This window comes from Haliotis rufescens, unplaced genomic scaffold (assembly GCF_023055435.1).
Source record: "Haliotis rufescens isolate VD_foot unplaced genomic scaffold, xgHalRufe1.0.p SCAF_9, whole genome shotgun sequence".
Taxonomy (NCBI): Eukaryota; Metazoa; Mollusca; class Gastropoda; order Lepetellida; family Haliotidae; genus Haliotis; species Haliotis rufescens.
In genome coordinates, this window is record NW_025964383.1 from 42,071,444 (window position 1) to 42,092,596 (window position 21,153).

General features: G+C 39.7%; 1 protein-coding gene across 2 annotated transcripts; it reads right to left on the bottom strand.

Annotated features, from left to right (window-relative positions):
* Nucleotides 1-758: 758 nt before the first annotated feature.
* On the bottom strand, nucleotides 759-21,048 carry LOC124111054 (NXPE family member 3-like). Of its 2 annotated transcripts, none has more exons than XM_046470594.2 (5): nucleotides 20,781-21,048; nucleotides 5,628-5,716; nucleotides 2,893-3,591; nucleotides 2,038-2,090; nucleotides 759-1,604 (listed from the first exon to the last, which is right to left on the bottom strand). In XM_046470594.2, exons 1-5 carry the CDS (start codon nucleotides 20,859-20,861, stop codon nucleotides 805-807), a joined length of 1,722 nt encoding a protein of 573 aa, XP_046326550.2. In that variant the 5' UTR covers nucleotides 20,862-21,048; the 3' UTR covers nucleotides 759-804. The 2 variants fall into 2 exon arrangements, with proteins under 2 accessions (XP_046326550.2, XP_046326551.2); XM_046470595.2 differs by lacking the exon at nucleotides 20,781-21,048 and adding an exon at nucleotides 10,453-10,583.
* Between the last annotated feature and the right edge of the window lie 105 nt (nucleotides 21,049-21,153).

Sequence of the window (21,153 nt, forward strand, 5' to 3'; positions counted from 1 at the left end):
TTTATCTCACCACCTAGCACAACCCCTAAAGCAGCATAGGCATATCTGCTAAATATTATTCTGTGAGTGTGTAGGAATGCATATATATTGGTGAGTTGTGATTGATATTTACTGCCAAAAACATCATGGTAATACAGGTACTGTTTTTGACCTTAGACAATACCTAAAAAAGTATGGAGCTGCAGGATTAAGTAAACGAGTTACGTTTGATACGAAAATGTTCCTTAAAGTTTACAGACGCATACAATGTTTTGCCTCCGATTCACAGATGGCAGAAAATGTTGTTGGCTACGTAGCGGCGAGCGGTATGCCAGGGCAACCATTCTTGATCATGATCGGTATGGGGGCCGTAGTGCCACGGTGTAGGGCGGTATTACACATGACAACCGCACTGATGTGGTTGTAGTGAATAGACATTTGACTGGCAAGCAATAAACTGACGACATTTTGCTTCCTGTTGCCATTCCGTTCCCGACTGTATTGATATTTCACTGAACCACGACATGATTACTTTCTCATTGCACGTTATAATAGTGAGTGGGAAAGTTTATTTGTATGCCTCTTCATGCAATATTCAGCAATATTACGCATAGGACATCAGAAATGGGCTTCACGCATTGCGATCCTGTTTGGGAATCGAACTGAAGTCTTCAGCGTGAGCAGTGAATGCTCTGACCCAAGGTTACCCCGACGCGCTCTGTTTGTTTATATATAAAGTGTGGTTTGAAAGTAAAGGAGTAAGAAAAGACACATATAACACTGTTTTTATTGAGTCGGTATTCGTAAAGATGCAAACTGGCATGTTCATTTTTTACAGACGTATCCGAACAAAGTGCGAATCATGGTATTTATCAATTTTTCACCTGGATGAACATCAGGACTCTCTACAGAAAGAAGCATTTCCCAAAAGTCGAGGTATATGACACGGTCATAAAGGCCTACAAACTCTTCTCTGATAATTTTATCATATACGGGGCCCCACATTCTACCAAATGTATAAATTATGCTGTTTAATACAAAATAGTGGGGTCCTTTTATAGCGATTTTTATATCTGGCGCCCGTTCCAATAATCGCTGTACTGCTGGTCTAATGCGTTTTATTTGAGATCTAAACATGTGTACTGGATAGAAGAGAAAATGAGCATATAGATGAATGAGCACAATGTCTCTAGAACCAGAAGGTATCTCATCGAGATGAACAAAGGATGGTCGGAGGGCAGTTCTATTGGCATTGTTAAAAGTCATTGGTAGACCATGGGGGGCCCAAAAGATGGTATAGTTGAAACCTTTTTTGTATGCTTCGGAATAGGAATACCAATTGCCTGTTGGTTGAAGGTTCTCTGTTATTTGCCATGGTCCTACTCTCCAAGTAAGATTCAGATGTTTGTAGAAGAAAGAAAACCACTGTCTGACAGTCGAATCACCAAACATTCGAAGAGTTCTGTTGGCTAGACAAAGGTCATAGTCTTCCACAGTTACGTCATTGAAACACAACAAGGGGCGCCACGTAGAGTTGTAAAAGAAACCAACAGGTTTCGACACCCAAGAATTCCGAACGCTTGACCTGCTACACGGAACCGTTGCCGGCAGTGTTGTGTTTTGCACTGAAACATTAAGGTACATTTAGACATGCATTGTGATAAAATTATTTTGATTTGTACGTTAGGTCACAGACAAACAACTATACGTCGTATCTTGTGTTTTCCTGGCCTGCTTAAAGTTGCCGTACTTACTACCCTATAACATCCTACAGCTTGGGGAAGTAAACAGACACGAAAAAGGAGAGTGAAGAGGTTCGGGAGGGAGCGTGGGGTTGGCTGAGGGGTTATGGGTAAAACATATTACTGGCAAACACACTGGGTGATAGACTTATTTCCATACGTACTAGCATTAAAAGGAATAACAGCCTTTATTTGCTCACTCAAAAATCAAGAGATGCTGTGGACTTTCATCTTATATCAAATGACTAACCTCAGAATATAATTTCAGAGACTATATATCAGTTTAGCAAACCAGCTAAAGAACATGCTGACATACCAGTAGGAATCTTGACTGTGACAATGTCTGGAAGAATCCCTGGGCCGGATGATCTGAAATTATCAATTATGATTTGTTTCTAGCAATATATACTAGTGTCTAACAGTAAGACTATTATGATAGGTCATGCTGGTCAATTAGTCAGGCTTGTTGTAAACTTGGTTGATTACATTTGATTGTACACGGCGGCATTGTTCGGGGCTTGTAATAATAATTACTTTATGGACTCAATAATTAGAGATCGCTGTCTACTTTCTGTAATGTTGCTGAGTAATAAACAATAACAATAAACACATCAACAACAAATGCATCTCTATTCATGAATTAATCTACTTAAATACTTACAGTAGCAATGGGTCTAATTTCACTTCGTGGCGAGCAAATATTCATGCAGCTCTAGCCCTTGGAGGTACAGCTTTTGAGGTACCATGGAACATGTTCTTTCTACCAAGATTTCAAAGAGCGTCTTACAACTCTTGCTCTGAAGTTGTTTTATCAAAGTTACAACAATCGAGGTCTCAGTAAAGCTTTCTCAAAGTTTTATGGTAGATATGTGGAGGACATTTCCACATTTGAAGCATCACTGTCTAAATGGCGCCCGATGCAATTCCCTACAATGATTAGTACCATATGAGTTTTTTGTTTACAGGTAAAAAAGTGGCTTGCCTTTGCACGTGTTTGTGACGGGTGCCACCGGTGGGGCAGGTACTCACCTTTTCGTGAACACCTGGTATCATCTCTGTTTGGTCGTGATTCATACACACATGCTCATCATAAAGTCGACTCTGCTTTTGGTAGTAATTTCTTAAGAATGTGGAAAGGGTTTTGTTGCTTTAATTAATAATTTATACTTACGACAAGTACCATTTGCTGTTTGGCCTTGCACTCACTGCTAGATATCCCATTGAGTTGACCCCTGTCCAGTGGCTGCATTGAACTCCTTTCTTCTTGGGTTTGTCACAATACAGCGGAACACCATAATGCTTGTCTGTTAAATTACAAACTTCCATTTTGTTCACAAATTTGCTTTCCATGTGCCCCGAACTCGTCTCTGTTAATCCAGGTGTATTAAATAAGCATATCAGAATCTTACCACCATATCCATGTCTAAATTCCCTGTTTACAAAAGCCATTTTTTCTCTTGGAGCCAACATTGCTGCACGGATGACAGCTTGTCCTGTCCACAAGATCCGCAGAACACCAGTATAGGTCCCGTTGCCATGGTCAATAACAGTTCCGGCTGAAGCAGCTCCTTTGCTTTTGTCTCGCATCCATACAATAAGCATATCGCCACCTCGGGTTTTTGTTCTATTCTTGTGGTCAAATAGTTCGATTTTAACACGGATTGTTCCATTAAGTGTATACACAATTTTAGGGTTAATAATTGACATCTTAGAGGTTGTTGAAGATGCATGACTATTTACGTCATCGATTTCGGCATCACTGACCACATAGCTTTCTGGAACGATTTGTGTTTCAATTACATGGCTTTGCTTATGGCTCTGCTTTTGGCTTCTAGCGATTGAAGGGTAAGGCTGTGGTGACATTTGAAACCTGCAAGATAATATGCATAGTTTAACATTGTTTCACCTTTTAGTTATATTTAGGTATATGCAACACAACACAACACAGTTAAACGTTTTTAAAAAAGGTTGTTTTTTTCCTGAACGCCCAAATCAGCAATATTCCAGCTTTATGGCGGCAGTGTGTTAATGATCATGTCTGGACCGGACAATCCGGTGATTGACATCATGAGCATCGATCCACGCAATTGGGATACGGTGACAGGCATCACCCAAGTCATCGCGCCTGACCACCCGATCCCGGTAAAGTCCGTCGTGATCAGATTAGGTAACTAAACATTCATTCTACATGCGAAGGTATCGATCTCAGGCAAAGACATTTCTGCTCTGCTAAGGCTTCTAGTCAACTTGGAAACGCTGGTTAAAATTTCGGATTGAGGTTCATTTGACATATGGCCCTTGAAGATACGGCGTGGAATAGGTCTTCAGCAACCCATGCTTGCCGTAAAAGGTGACTATGCTTGTAGATGCTCATGTTGTCAATCACAGGATTGTCTGGTCCAGACTCGATTATTTACATACCGCCGTCATATAGCTGGAATATTGCGAGCCTGACCACCCGATCCCGTTAGTCGCCTCATACGCAAGTACTGTTAATGTATAGTGGTATGTTTTTGTCTGGCAACACACTAGTCCAATTCCTAATCTGTTATAATCTGGTATTGCCCTTCCTTGTGTCGACAGATGTTTCATAATGCATACCTCGAGGCGCTCATTTTAGTTTGAAACAATAAAGTAGATTGTACTCTTAGACAGATATTTTCTGTATTCCAGGCCCAGGGCACGACGTGACGCAGCTTCTTCTATGAGGACAAGCATTTCAGTAACTCACAATGACACAATTTTCACCCTACTTGATCACTGTTAATAAAACAGTTGTTTTCGGACACGTGAAGATTTCGGGTCTTCAGCAACCCATACTTGCCGTAACAGGCGACTATGCTTGTCGTAAAGGCGACTAACGGGATCGGGTGGTCAGGCTCGCTGACTTGGTTGATACATGTCATCGATCCCAATTGCGTGGATTGATGATCATGCTGTCAATCACTGGATTGTCTGGTCCAGACTCGATTATTTTACAGACCGCCGTCATATAGCTGGAATATTGGTGAGTGCGGCGTTAAACAACAAACAAGAAAGCAAGCAAGTTGTTTTCGCGAACATCCGGTATTATCACCAATTTTCGTGGATCCTTTAATAAAATTTTACCGCTATTTTGCCTTTTACGCGCAACGGAATATATATCAGCAGACAAGTTCGACTGACGGTATATTTAGTCAAGGATAAAGATACAAAGCTCCGGCACTGGCTTCTGAGTTGTATGATGGCTCTCGGGTATGCGTATGTACATCTCAGACACATCGGAACTATCGAAGCGTCTCAAAAGCTTTTGGAAATGTTCACATTTTCATTGAGTAAATATGCCAAGGATGTACTGATTACGTCCCCCTGAAAATGTATTCAATAAATGTGAACTTCATGCACTTCCATGTATGAATGACAGCTGGAACATCACTTTGTTAGTCAAAGTGGTTCCAGCCATGTGATGATCATATATGTAGCGAGGCAGTGGTGATGTATCTGATTTCAGCAACGTTCCTGTCAAGTTACCGCACCTCCATGGTGAGTCATATGCCCCTATTATGTTTGTTTGTGTCTTTGGTGTTCCACCCCTTACACAGCTCTATTCAGTTAAATGCGATGATATGTCAATACATATCGACAACCAGACAATCCAGTGACTAACATCATGATCATTGATCAACGCATCAGAGATACGATGACACGCGGGTAACTAAATCTGACCATCTGATTCATTTAGTCACCTCTTTTTAAATAAAATCAACTCATCGTTGTATTGCTGTTCCTGACTTTCAACAATTAACTTGTTGACTATGGGTGGCCAGGTTTGGTCTTGGCTGATTGCGTTTATGCCTGGCTGTCTTAGTCCAGGATAGGTTGCTGGGGACCTATTTCTATCTTAAACTTGAATTTAATCGTACTTACTTGTCAAAGCCACTCCATGAGAAAAACAAAGCTGCGACCATCAGCACAACTAAAAGACTGCAACATCTCTGAAGTGGAAAACTGGACATCTGAAACAAAATGTTAAATGTAAACTTCAAGATGCAACTGAATAAGAAATATGGCCATGGCACTGAATCTCACCTGGTAGGTGGTCAACAGCTAAGGGGACGGTCGGGTAGCCTAGTGGTTAAAGCGTTCGCTCGTCACGCCAAAGACCCGGGTTCGATTCCCGACATGGGTACAATGTGTGAAGCCCATTTCTGGTGTCCCCCGCCTTGATATTGCTGGAATATTGCTAAAAGCGGCGTAAACCATACTCACTCACTCACTCAACAGCTAAGAATGTAAACAAGGAAAACCATTTTCCAAAAGCTGTTGTCAGGATTGATTTTCAAATATTTTCTGCATACATATTGTGTAAAATATTAACAAATATGAAACATGTAAATTTCAACAATGTTTCAAAATCTTCAAGAATTAATGTGCTACTGTATCAGATTGTTGCAATACAGAACAGGTAAATTCACTTCACACAGAGTGTCAACATTGACCCTTGTAATGTTCTAAAGAGATTAATTCCATCCAGTTTTTTCAAACTGCTTAACAAAAATATAAACACTAAAATCCTAATTACATAAACAAAATATTATGCCAGCATAAGAGAAACATATATACCAAAACTTCGGCCCCATCAATCTGCTAATATCAGAAATGATAACCGAGCCAAAAATGCGGTTTGGGAGAATGTAAGTGCATAACAGTACGTGAGCAGAACTGAGTAATGGTCAGACATGGGTTTTTAAACCTAGTTCAATGTTGGCCATATTGAAAAATCAAATTCGAACCTCTTGAATAAATTCTACTTGTCCAGTTTCTGAAGCGATGATGTTTCCAGTGCTTAAGACCCATGAAAATCCGGGGTAGAATAGGTCTTCAGCAACCGATGCTTGCCGTAAAAGGCGACTATGCTTGTCGTAAAAGGCGACTAACGGGATCGGGTGGTCAGGCTCGCTGACTTGGTTGGTGCATGTCATCGATCCCAATTGCGTGGATCGATGCTCATGATATTAATCACTGGATTGTCTGGTCCAGACACGATTATTTACAGACCGCCGTCATATAGCTGGAATATTGCTGAGTGCGGCGTAAAACAACTAACCAGCCAATCCAGAGCTTAAAGCGTATTTGGAAAGAACTAGGATCCTGGTACAAACAGTGCAAGTAATTCCATGTTGAGAGAATGCAGTGATATGGGCAAAGTGCAGCTGAAAGTGAAAAACTACTGCCAAAACATGTTGAGTTACGCTACTAACTACACATGTACAAAATGTCAGTACATTTTGTAACAGAATGGATGCTTAATACCCACAAGAAGCTTCAGTTTCAGTAGGGTCGAAGTGCCAAGGTACTAATAATGTCAAATTTAATATATATCGAAAAAAACCACGATTTGGTAATGGTCATGAACGATTTGTTTTCCAAACTCTTGAACAAGTACATGTCATCATTGATGGGAACATGAATGTGAAGTTTCAGTTTCATTGTTTTCTGAGAGATGACTCACCATTTGTTTGAAATTACCAATCTGGCAACTGTAGCTGTTAACTTATATCCAGGTGAACTACAATGTCGAGACACTATTATAGCTCCCCTTGCCATTTAAGATAATGCCTCGCCATGTTGCGCGTTGGCTTCGTCGGCGTCCATAAACTTATTATAATTTTGACGACTCCGAAATGCCTTGATGGGTTTGACTGACATTTGATGTGAAGTGTGTTCAATGCATCAAAACTGGAATTGCAATTAGGTCGCCAAGGTCAGAGGCCTGGAATGGTTTGTTCACCCCACCATGTCTGGAAATTGCCAACGCCAGTGGTCATATTGAAAACGTGTATATTATACATACAATGCATGTTTTTCACGATATTTTTAACGTTGACCTTGAACTAACCTTATATGGCAGCCATATTGAAAACATGTATGTTCCGTTTTCTTGTTGATTTTGTTTTGAGATATTTTGAATTTTGACCATAGTTTAACCTTTTCGCTTCGTACCTAATAAAAGCTGCAACTTCTTCTGGCCATTGCTAAGCCATTTTGTAATAAAGTTTGGTATTTGTTTACTTTGTTGCGGAAATCAACAGGTGTTCCTGACCCAGTTTTGACTGTCTATACATTACGCATGTCTATACTGACAACTCAAGTAGGGATGATTGGTTGTTAGTTCCGATTTATTAGGTGACCGATAAATACCCGTGTGTCCCACTATGTTTTCATTTGATCGCTTATATAAGTGTCGATTGTTAATTTAAAAAGTCATGTATTGGATATGAACTGGGGATGTGGACTTGTCACGATCTACTCTATCCCCAGAGCTGCATATATTATCGTCTTAAGGAGTTTGCTATATTTTGTACATCTTAGACAAAATATATTTGTATATGTTTAGTCTTTCCAGAGAATAAAGAAAGTTTATTATGTATTTGGTAATGAAATAATGTATATGCCTAAACATGTAACATAGATATATTTAACCAGTTAAATAACCCTCTAAGCAGGAACTACTTCAGGAACATACATTATAAAAGATCCTTTGTCTTTTCCTTTCAGATATCATGTCTATCAAATCGAGTGACATGACGCATTTTCCCACTTTCATGAATCCCGGAAGGTTGTAAAAGACTACTATACGTCCTATGATTATTGTATGAATACATTTATAAAATTTTAAAAACATTTATTGTTTTTTTCATTGAAATCATCCGGACTTATGCATTTGCCAGTTATTTTCATATGTATCTACAATGCATTTATGGATTCACGGCATTCGATGCTAGCTAGCATGTAAAAGACATGTGCCCTGATACAGTGGTCCCTCTACGTTTCACTTAGTGGGCCCTAATACAGTGGTCCCTCTACGTTTCACTTAATTGTGCCCTAATACAGTGGTCCCTTTTCATTTCACTTAGCTGTGCCCTGATACAGTGGTCCCTCTACGTTTCACATAGTTGTGCCCTAATACAGTGGTCCCTCTTCATTTCACTTAGCTGTGCCCTGATACAGTGGTCCCTCTACGTTTCACATAGTTGTGCCCTAATACAGTGGTCCCTCTTCATTTCACTTAGTTGTGCCCTGATGCAGTGGTCCCTCTACGTTTCACATAGTTGTGCCCTAATACAGTGGTCCCTCTTCATTTCACTTAGTTGTGCCCTGATGCAGTGGTCCCTCTACGTTTCACATAGTTGTGCCCTAATACAGTGGTCCCTCTTCATTTCACTTAGCTGTGCCCTGATACAGTGGTCCCTCTACGTTTCACATAGTTGTGCCCTAATACAGTGGTCCCTCTTCATTTCACTTAGCTGTGCCCTGATGCAGTAGTTCCTCTACGTTTCACTTAGTTGTGCCCTGATACAGTGGTCCCTCTTCATTCCACTTAGCTGTGCCCCGATACAGTGGTCCCTCTACGTTTCACTTAGCTGTGCCCTGATGCAGTAGTCCCTCTACGTTTCACATAGTTGTGCCCTGATGCAGAGGTCCCTCTTCATTTCACTTAGTTGTGCCCCGATACAGTGGTCCCTCTACGTTTCACTTAGTTGTGCCCTGATACAGTGGTCCCTCTTCATTTCACTTAGTTGTGCCCCGATACAGTGGTCCCTCTACGTTTCACATAGTTGTGCCCTGATGCAGAGGTCCCTCTTCATTTCACTTAGTTGTGCCCTGATACAGTGGTCCCTCTACGTTTCACTTAGTTGTGCCCTGATGCAGTGGTCCCTCTACGTTTCACTTAGTTGTGCTTGTTCGAAAATTGCTTTCATTATATATGTGACCTAATCCCTATGCAGTGCCTCTGCATTGATGGCGCAATAATTGTTTGTGAGCTTCCATGACCTTTGGAAGGGAGAATTTATTTTTCTGCTGGACTTTCAAATCCCCTACAGCCAAATCCTAACGTTGGCGGTTCACGGAGATGGCGTTGAATATCGGTCACGGAAAGGTTTGTTATGAATGAAGCTTTTCAAACCACTAATGCTAATGTGTATTTTACTTTAAATATTGTTATTAATGAGAAAAATACCTAACATGACCTTTAAAGTTATCAACGGTTATATCAACGTTATGCAAAAGATATACCTTCGTTAAGTGTGGTCATCGCACCATTAACAAATGACAGGGTAAGGCCTAGGACATCAAAATCGTCCCCAACATCATCCGCAATTCAACATTGTCGGTTCGTATTGGTAATGGTCAGCCATGTATAGATGTATTCATACGCACGTCTTTTCGTCAGTTTTGAAATTAAAGAGGATTCAATAGGAAAAAGATATTATTTTAAGCAATCAGAATCAAGCATTATTTAATGTCATGGTAGAACTGGTTATAAATAATATGAACCATAGTGTTGTTCAGGGCCACGTAATGATGGGCGTGAAACAATTAAAACGTACTACCATGCCTAGTACCGGGTATTATATTTGCATTATGTACACAATTCATGCACAGTAGAAATAACCAGGATGCCTTCTAGTGTTTCATTTTGTAACAAAAAGGTGGAGGATGGAATACCACCAGAAGCAATAATTTTATTCAGGGAGGACATTATTTAACCTCACTCCTCGTCAGCAAGTGGAGGAGGAACAAAACACAATCTAGTGAGCAGACAAGGCTACCGTGCATGCGTGTATGCATACACAGACTCTGCACAAGACAAAGACTATAGGAACGATGAACACGCCATGCAGTATCCATCCATATGTGACTAACATGAAGTACAACGCTCCTAGATACGAGTGTTAACTCTACTTACCTGGTGTGAATTGTTCTTCAAATCGTATGAATATCATTGATCTGAACCACAACAGATGGGCAACCCACAAATCAACTAATGTTTCTCTGGTGGAAGCCTAAGTGTCCTCCTGTTCCCTTTCGTCACCAGTGAGTCACCCTGATCGCATCACAATACTGAGGTAGGATATGTGACGATGCTATCCAATCACATAGCTTCAATACCATTGGTTTCACAGAGAGGCAGGTCCTATCAATTAGCAGAATATCAACCTCTAAGATATGATAAGACTTTCTTATCCCAAGGGGAATTCATATTGCACAGTTGATTAGCAGGAACATATATGACATTAAAATATGTACAAAATAAAATAAACACTTACCATTACAATCACAGGTAAAATCATGCAGAAAATTGAACATTATAACTAAGTGACGACGGGAATGGAATTTTAAAAGTAAATATAGGTATACAGTACACTACGTTTATAACGAACACGCTTATAACGAACTGGCGCATATAACGAACTGTTTTTGGTCCAGGCCATTTGCTGTATATATGCTGTATATATGCTATATATATATATGCTTATAACGAACTACGGTTATAACGAACTAAAATGTGTGGTCCCTTTGAGTTCGTTATAACCGTAGTTTACTGTACTATATGTATATCTACACATATATCACAGCAATAGTAAACATTAATAAAGGGGATTATGGCAGGATAAGATAAAAAATATAACAAAGATAATGATTAAAAAGACTAATACTACCTTGTATGAATTGTTTCCGGGCCCTGTTTGTTTTCAGCATCGTCATGTGCGCTCGGCGGCTTGAAGGTAGAAACTGACGCATATGAAGCATTTATTATCCTACGCTCCGTTTTGACAATTTGCTGTTCATTAATTTCGACGATGTGTTGAAGTTGGGTACCTGAGATTTTACTTTCCGTATGTTCTAATTTATGTATTTTTGAAAAGGCAGGCTTCCATACCTGCAGTAGACATTAACAACTAAAATGCTTTAAATAAATAGTCTATAAAAAGGAGAGAGTATTGTTTTATCAATTTTGAAATGCGTAACAAGCCGAGAGAAATACAATCGTTTTTTTATAAATATTCTCTATATTGTCATTCCAAGTAAGTTTGGAATCAGAAATTTCAATATTTGCGCTGTCGCCATACATATTTATACTTTATTATGCCTCAAAGTGAGTTTTACCAATCAAGAGCAGAACTACTAACCCCACATGAGACCATATACCGTCAGTGACAGCCATTTCGGATTTTTCAACACCCACCTCACATAATTTACATCGAAATTCTGACACAGAAATTCGTTATTCGACACTGTTTTTGTGTTTTAATATAATTAATTGTGATGCGCAAAGAATTTAATTTTTAAAGAAAACACGTTCGTGACTTTATTCATAAACGTTATAGATAGAAAAGCTTACAACGGAGGTCGCAATTACCAACGTCATAGAACATTATTATAGGATGACGTCACAAACAAGAAACGTGACGCCAATGACGTCACATACCAATAGAATAGACAACAGCCCGTCGTTAGGGGAAAGCGGACTGCTATCAAGTTACACTTGTCCGCAGATTTCTGCTAACATGCGGGCATTGTTATGATATTTCTATCCATTTTAGCTATAATACTTTAAACGTACACATTTAGTGCATTATTATTCCATTGATAACGTTTATGTTTAAATTAAAGCGTTGTATCTGAAACACATGTACTGATCCTATCATTTATACCGGTAAAAGGTGTCATGTTTTCATCTTGACATGACATGTGCCACAATGACAACAAATAGTGTAAACCGTTCGGCATAATAAATTCGTTATGGTGTGTTTAGTTGCCGTATTCGGTGTCATATTAGGTTATGACACCATATACGGCAACTAAAGACACCATGACTAATAATGTGCTTATATTCGTGCCCTATTGATAGGAAGATGTAATAAACATTACAATAGGAAATACTGAAGACATACTGGAACATTTCGCAGATGATACAACGATGCCATGAGGAAAAGCCCTCTTCTTACTCTTACTATACTTCTTTGATAGATTTTCTGGGCTAAAAGTGTATGCAGGTAAAGCAGATTTATATGGATAAAAACACCCCGATAAAGCTTTGTAGGGAATGAAACTTAGATTGGACACAAGCACCATGCTTTAAAAACTTAAGGGAATTGAATTTGATTTGGACTCAGATGGTGCGATGCAACTTAATCATCAAGAACAATTTGAAAAGACACACAGAGAAACGACCCAAAAGTCTTAAAGAATTCTAAACCCTATGGGGAGAAATGTTGTACTGAAGTCTTTATTGTTGCCAAACCATAATCCTCTGAGTGAGTGAGTTTATCGGCAATATTTCAGCCTTATCGTGACTAATTCAAGTTGTACAGTAATAATGCATACATGGGGACCATAAAACCGGTCGACGAAAGACGGTAAAGGCACCAGTCTATCACAGATAGAAACTTAACGCGAGTGTGACATCGCATATCATATGTATACTCTGTGACATCGCTTATCGAATGTATACTCTGTGACATTGCTGATCGTATGTATACTCTGTGACAATACTTACCGTATGAATATAATGGGACATTGCATATCGTATGTATGCTCTGTGACATCGCTTATCGTATGTATACTCTGTGACATCGCTTATCGAATGTATACTCTGTGACATCGCTTACCGTATGAATATAATGGGACATTGCTTATCGTATGTATACTCTGTGACATCACTTTCCGTATGAATATAATGTGACATTGCTGATCGTATGTATACTCTGTGACAATACTTACCGTATGAATATAATGGGACATCGCATATCGTATGTATACTCTGTGACATCGCTTATCGTATGAATATAATGTGACATTGCTGATCGTATGTATACTCTGTGACAATACTTACCGTATGAATATAATGGGACATCGCATATCGTATGTATGCTCTGTGACATCGCTTATCGTATGTATACTCTGTGACATCGCTTATCGAATGTATACTCTGTGACATCGCTTATCGAATGTATACTCTGTGACATTGCATATCGTATGTATACTCTGTGACATCGTTTATGGTATGAATGTAATTGGACATTGCATATCGTATGAATGCGATGTGACACTGCCGACTGTATGAAAACTATATGGCATTGATTATCGAACATTTACCGTGTGACATTGCTTACAGTGTGAATACTCAGTATACTTTGGAATACTATGTGACATTGCTTATCATACAAATACTGGGGGTAAAACAAACACAGGTCGGCTCAGAGTCAGCATACAGTGTCTGAGTCGGGTATTCATGTTAAACTGCGGCATGGTATCTCAGTGAGCTATAAAATATATAAAATTGGCGTTTCTCCGGACTAGTACAAGCAACCACACGCTCGAGCAAGCACGTCGCTTATTAAATGCAGTAATCTTGAATGCGACGTTAAAACCAATTTCACCTCCTTAAAACAGAAAAGTATGTATCTCAGGGTTAAGGGCACAAACATACAAACCATGCATAATGTTTTAAAATGTACATGCCAAGCTCTATATTGTACCAGTTAACTCCATGTATGCATACTGTATCTATTTGAAAACTATGGATGTCTCATTGTGATCGCTGTTCGGAGTTACCGTGCTGAAAGGGTAATCATGACATTAAGACAGGGAGGAGGTGAGGTGAAATGGGGTTTAAAGTCGCGTCCAAGATTATTGCACTTATATAGCGACGTGCATGTACGTGTGTGTGTTTGTGTGGCTGCTTGTACTAGTCCGGACTGATGCCGATTTATAGTGCTAGCTCACGGAGATGCCATGCGGCAGTTTAACATGAATACCCCACTCAGACACTGTATACTGACTCCGAGTCGACCAGTCCTTGTTTTAGCCCCTTAATGCCGAGCGCCAGACAGGGTAACAACAAGTACCATCTTTTAGCGTCTTTTGGTATGACGCGGCCGGGGATCGAACCCCGGAACTTCCGCTCTCCGGGCGGACGCTCTACCACAAGACCACGGAGGCGGTGTAAGACAGGGAGGAGTCCATAGTAAAACTGACATCGTATTGATATGTGTATCATCCCTGATCATTACTATTAATTGGATGTTGCATTTTCAGAACTATTTGTCAAAACAACATTCCAAGGCGACAGTGGAATGCAATGAACTATAACCATTTTTGGTTGGTGAACTTGTCCCCAAGATGTCATGTTGCGATTGTCGTCAATTTCATTATGCTTTCAAGCTTGTTTTGTGTTTTCCAGATACAACTGTGTGTATGTTTGGAGTGAGTTTAATTAGCATTGAGAAGCAGTTTAGTTGTCAATCTCAAAGCTGTTTAAATGAAATGTCAACATTTTCTTTTATTCCAACAGCACCAGCCTTTGGTGTTTACATCTCGCAACTCTTGAGATACAATCGAGAATGCTAGTTCTACCAATATTTCAAGTAGCGTCCGACGACTCTTGCTGACAAGTTTTTGGATGAGTGTTACAACATTTAAAACCTTGGTAAAGCTTCCAAAAAGTAATATGGCTGACACGAGGAGGACATTTTTAAAAAAATGACGCACCAGTGACAAAAATTACGTTCGATGCAAATTCCCTATTTTGACATGTACCAAACGTTCCCGTGATTTTATTTCAGGTGAACAGTTGACTTGCCTTTGCATGTGTTTATGACGGGTGTCACCGGTTGGGCAGGATACGCTCACCTTTTCGCGAACACATGTTATCATCACTATTTGATAGTGATTCATAAACACGTGCTCATGATCTTGTCGGAACCGTCTCTGCTGCATGATGAGATTTCTCTTGGATATTGAAAGGGTTTTGTCGCTTTGTTTTTATTGAAATATGAACAGGAGCAGCATAGGTTCTTATCTACGTATCCCGCCTTGTGCAACTGATTGTTTGTTGGCAAAATAAGATGCACTATTTGGTATTGAAACCATTGGAGTTTCATGTTCGTAACGGGGGCACGGGTGGCCCAGTCGTCTAAAGCGCGGCGATGCGCTGTGCAGAGTTGCGTCCCTTGGGCCAGAAACCTATGATTGTGAGTTCGAATCCCTGTTCGCCCCGATTGTGTTTCTAGGTTTGTCAGCACCATACCCGTGCTCGTGGGTTTCACCGAAGTGGTAAACGTCTGAGACCTGCATCACTTCGGGCTTTCCTCCCACATTAAGCTGACACGCCGCGATATAACTGGAATAATGTTAAAAGCGGCGTTAAACCCAACTCACTCACTCACTCACTCACTCATGTTCGTAACACATCTAAAAGGTATTAAGTTGTTGGTAACTTCATCTTCATTCTTAATTTCTTGTAGACTGTCCAATTTACCGAAGTGTTGATTGCTGGCACAGTTGGTTTGTAGTGGGGTTGAGAAATAATGTTGACTTCCTTTTGGTGTTTTAAGTAAGTGAAATGCGTTAATAAGATCGAATAGGGAATTTCTTTTGGAAAATGTTTAGTGAGTATTGTTTAACAAGTTCAGTATACTCGTGTATTTTAGAAATTGTGTTATAATTTGAAAGGTTTCTTTGAAGTAATCATACGAAAGAAAATGCCTCATTTCATCAAAAGATATTTATAATTGCTTACCTCTTTTTCTTTCCAATCCTTATAGAAACCATTTATTTTCTGTTTTATAGTTATCGTTGCAGCTAATCCCCTGTGAAAGAATACCAAATCAGCAGTGTTTGAGTGTCCCAACACAAATGCTAGAGGATACAGGAAACACTATATAAAAATCTTATCACCAAAATAGTTCATCTTAGGTCTTAGCCCAAAGGTATTATTTGAATAATTACCAGCTATCTGTTACAGCTCAATGAATTTTGTAAATCTATCTAGAGGGTAACCTTCTTTTTACTAATGACAACGAGTTGTGCTTAAGGGCGAGTGAGTCACACATCAATGGGGGATATACGTGGCGGGTTTTCTCCCATATGTCCACCGGAACTTGTCAGTTGAAACTTTACATGAATTATCCCAGCTAACGGCGCTCGTGAAAACGGCTCACAGAATTCGGAAATAGTCCGAAACCTGGCCGCCACTGCTCCAGCCACAATGGCACGTTCGATTTTCCAGCCAATAGCACATTTGACATGCATTAAGTGTGTGTTATGACCTTTCCAACCTTATTTAATATTCAGGAAAAGTGAACTGCAGATATTTGTGGTTCTATTTCTACATTTAAGGCCTCAAAATCATAGATTCGAGGAACAAAGAAGAAAACATGTTTACAACATCGCCTACTTCATTGAAGCTGATTGTAAATCATAACTCCTTCAATAACCTATTTCTTCTTATAACCATTATAACTATATGAGTAAATAGCATACACCTTATAATTGTTTGCCTTAGTATCCCACATCATGTCAGCCAGGTCAACACCAAACATATTATCTCGACTGTTCGCACGGACTCTAACCGTGGGGACTTTGCAGTCGCAAGGGATTCACATTATCAAAGTGAAAATCTGAAAGATCTCTTTTCCCGTGTCAGCGGGCATCTCATTATAAATTACTTGAAGGAAATTGGTCTGTATAATAAATTTCAAATATGTATGTGAATATTTGAATGCTTGTTTCTAAATTTGGTGTGATGCTACTATTAACTGACATTATTGAAGGCTCTGTCCAGGAGGTTAATGTACCATAAAATTATTGTCCCTCTTTGTGACACGTAATCCTGTCATAATCGATGTAACTATCAACAACCAGTGTTTTGACCAACTCATTGATAACTATTTTTTAATATTGGCTCGCATTGTGCACAACCACCAGTAGCTAAAGTGATGACGCAAATCCTGCTGAGGTATCATGAAGGAAGCAGAGGTTCTGTAAGTCCCATGATTCCCAGCGTTGTGGCATAGATTTGGTTACTGGTGGCCTATAGCCCGTGTTTTAAAACTGTTTAAAATGAAATGGTTATGCTCAAATATGTTTTATGAATTGTTTTTAAATATTACTCTGCATACATTACTCAATTGTGAATAAATTAACTTGGTATCGTCGCTATATTGCTGAAATAATGCCGATGCGACTATAAATTTTAACTCACTCACTCACTCACTCACTCACTCAACCGTGGGAACTTCTATCTGAAAGATTTATGCATCTTTATCATTCAAAAACTAAATATCTTGACATTGCGCAAGCAGTGTTGCTGTACTGATGGTTTGAATGTAATTGGGCAAAAAAAACGCACTGGATAACAAGGGTTAAATTAGTAATTTTCGAAACCCTCAACCGGAGATGAATGTCCTGTGTCTGCAGAAATCAAAATGAGTCTTCACATATATACCTGGTAAAAGTAACTAATCATGTACAAGGATGACAAGCAACAATAACAGACGATCAGACAGTGTTTGATAAAGAGAGCTACCAAAACACTCGTCCTAACTGCAATTTGTTTACAACGCGTTGGCGTTGGCGTTTTATGTTTACTTGAACTGGGTCGATGTTTCTGCTTCACCAAGTTTCGTCAAAAGCTCAGAAGCATGTATCACTTGTGTTGACACTTTTCAGAAATAAAAGGGACAACATTCATTCCATATTCATAAGAAATCTCTGCCGAAAGCATTCGATTGTACCTTTCCGACCATATCATGTTTATGAATAACTATCAAATAGTAATGATACTCGGTATTCGCGAAAGCGTGAGCGTATTTCCGCCGCACAGTTGGCACCCGTCACAAACACAAAGGACACGATAAGCAATGTCACAGTATTTGTACGATGAGCAATATCACGGCGTATTCATACAGTAAGCATTGCCACGGGGTTTTTCTACAAGCATACAAAAGGTGTTAGCATAAGAATTAAACGTCAGTTTTGATGGGTTCATTGACATGTGAACGATTTAAAAGCGCTGGTTAAACTGTGGGAACCTCCGAGCAAACCTCGAAACATAATCGGGATTGGAAACTACAATCGTACATTGGTAGTGACATAAAGTGATGAAGACATCTGTCAAAGAGGAGTTATCTCTGACCACCTGAATCCACGCTTTAATCACTTGATATTCAGAATCATGTGCAGGACAGTGACGACAAGTGTGACCGTGTTCTGCGTCTTCATCATACAACCAAAGCAAAAATCACTCGGAAGAAATCTAGATTAGCTCGAAAACGTGACATAGTGTCAGTAATGGTTCTATAATGCGTTTTTGATAGTGGTTAATGTAACAAATGTTATATTTGGGACAACACTTTCTGAGGTAGACACACTTTTATGGATAACAACTTCTTTAATTCTGTATAGATCCTCACCCGTCAACTTCTAAGTAATGCCTATCAAACAAGTTAAAATACTTTCTGAGCAAAGTGCATATATTAGTAATTTTTGGGATGAGTGAGGCACTTAATCGCCAGGACACAAAGTCAGCGATCGAACCCATTCAGTCCGATAACTGATAGCCCAGATCACGTAAAGTGTAAATTCGCACTGCTCCCATCACCGAAAGCTGTGAATACACAATGTAACAAATGGTATATTTGGGAATTTACTTTCTTAGTAAAGGTCTGCACACTTTGTCTTGTATGCAGTGTCTAACCAATCGCCTAAAACTTTCTATGGGCGCGTTTTCGTGATGATTATCAGGTGGACGTACGACACACTGCCATGCGTAATAAATGTTGTGTGTTCGTCGGTTCGCCTTCCTTGAATGACAAGTCATCATCTTACAAGTCATCAGAAGATGACAACACCTCCTGTTGGAACAATTATCACAGTTACTTATAAGTCCAACTTGTTGAGAGAACTGCTATCTAATCTGTCTTTACGCATACAAGAAAAGATATTGAGCTATCAAAGCAACACCATGGAATTGGGATTTGGAACTTTGTATTTCTGTCAGGTACACATAAATATGAGCAAAGTCAAGTCAACCCATGGAAAAGGAAAAAAATAAAAATTCGAAAAATCCTTGAATATTTAAAGGCACCATGGTCTTTGTGTGTGCACAGTTTCAAGAAAGAATACTTATAAGTTTCAGAGATATGGTCCGAACAAACACACTTCTACATGTACTGTAAGTCCCCATTATCCCTAGCAAGGTGGCCTAACTTTGGTTATAGATGGTCTATAGCCTTGTTCTAATAGATAAGACTTACTCAATGTACAGCTGCTTGAATAATGTTAAAATTACAAGTGCCAAGTCACGACGTGCTTATAAACGAAATAAGCGCCAATCTTAGAGGAACTATATCTCCAAAACTAATTCATGCACACCCATGTCCACGGTGTGGAACATAGTCCAAAATCGTCTGTACACCATCTTAAAGACGGTGACCAATTAATAACTGATAAAACTGAAATTGCAAATAAACTTGGCGAAACTCTTGCCAACAATTCTTCATCATCAAATTATTTCCTAACGTTTCAGAGAGGTCAGAAACAAGAGGAAAAGTTAAATTTGATTCTAATAACGGTGAAGATAGCAATGGATTATTTTCATTGCATGAGTTACACGCCGCTCTTGGGCAAGCTCATGATACTGCAGCAGGAGTTGAGAATATCCATTTACAGTTATTAAAGCATTTGCCTGAATCATGTCACTATGTCACCATTTTACCAAATATGGACTTCAGGGAATTGTCCTCCTTCCTAGTGCCATTGTAGTCCCCCGTACCAAAACGTCGCCGGGATCACACTGATCCCTATGATTAAGATAAATTATTTATGTGTTCAAACAATGTAAAATACCTCCCTAACTTAAATGTGCAACATGAAATCATAATTTAAAACTAACAAACCCTGGGAGGGAGGGAGGGTGGGAGTCTTACTTTCTCGCCTACAGGGAGAAGACTGAGCGTCATGGGTGAAACGCAGCGCCCTCGCGGTAGCAGAAACAGGCGCGGACCGAGACCTGAGTAGTGGATCGGCTGCGTTGTGCATACCGAGTTGAACCTAGATAAAGCTTTACTCATTATTTACCACGATATGAGCAACGTCCAACATCATCGAGGTACGATGTCATGCAACCTATCAAGTCACCGAGATGTGTGATCCATTTAGTAGACTCTTCAGCAACCCATGCTTGCCGTAAAAGGCGACCATGCTTGTCGTAAGAGGCGACTAATTAACGGGATCCAGACTCGTCCAGTCTGGTCCAGACTCGATTATTTACAGACCGCCGTCATAGAGCTGGAATATTGCTGAGTGCGGCGTTAAACAACAAACAAAATAAAACTTAAGACAAGCTTAGGTTGCTAGCCATGGATCCCTATTGCATCCCAGATTCCTTTTAGGGGATGGCGAGTGGTCTAGTTGATAGAGCGTCTGTCTTGAGAACAGAAATCCTACCTTTTCTCTCATTTTTTGATGGTCGATCCCGGTCAACGTTGACAGTTGGTACTTGTTGTAGCCCTGCCTGGCGCTCGGCATTAACGGATAAAACAAGAACAATTCGGCTCGGAGTCAGTATACTGTGTCAAGTTGGCTATCCATGTTACCCTGCGGCATGGTATCTCATTGGGCTGGCACAATAAAACTGGCATTAGTCTGATACAAAACGGGAGAAACATATTTGCATGAGCGTCGCTAAATAGGTGCAATAATCTTGAACGCGAAGTTCGACCTCATTCACCTCACCCAACATGTACACATAACGGCATAATGCCCAAAAGAGCATTGACAGTGAAGCATTGAATATATTCGCGCCGCTAATATTTGTGAG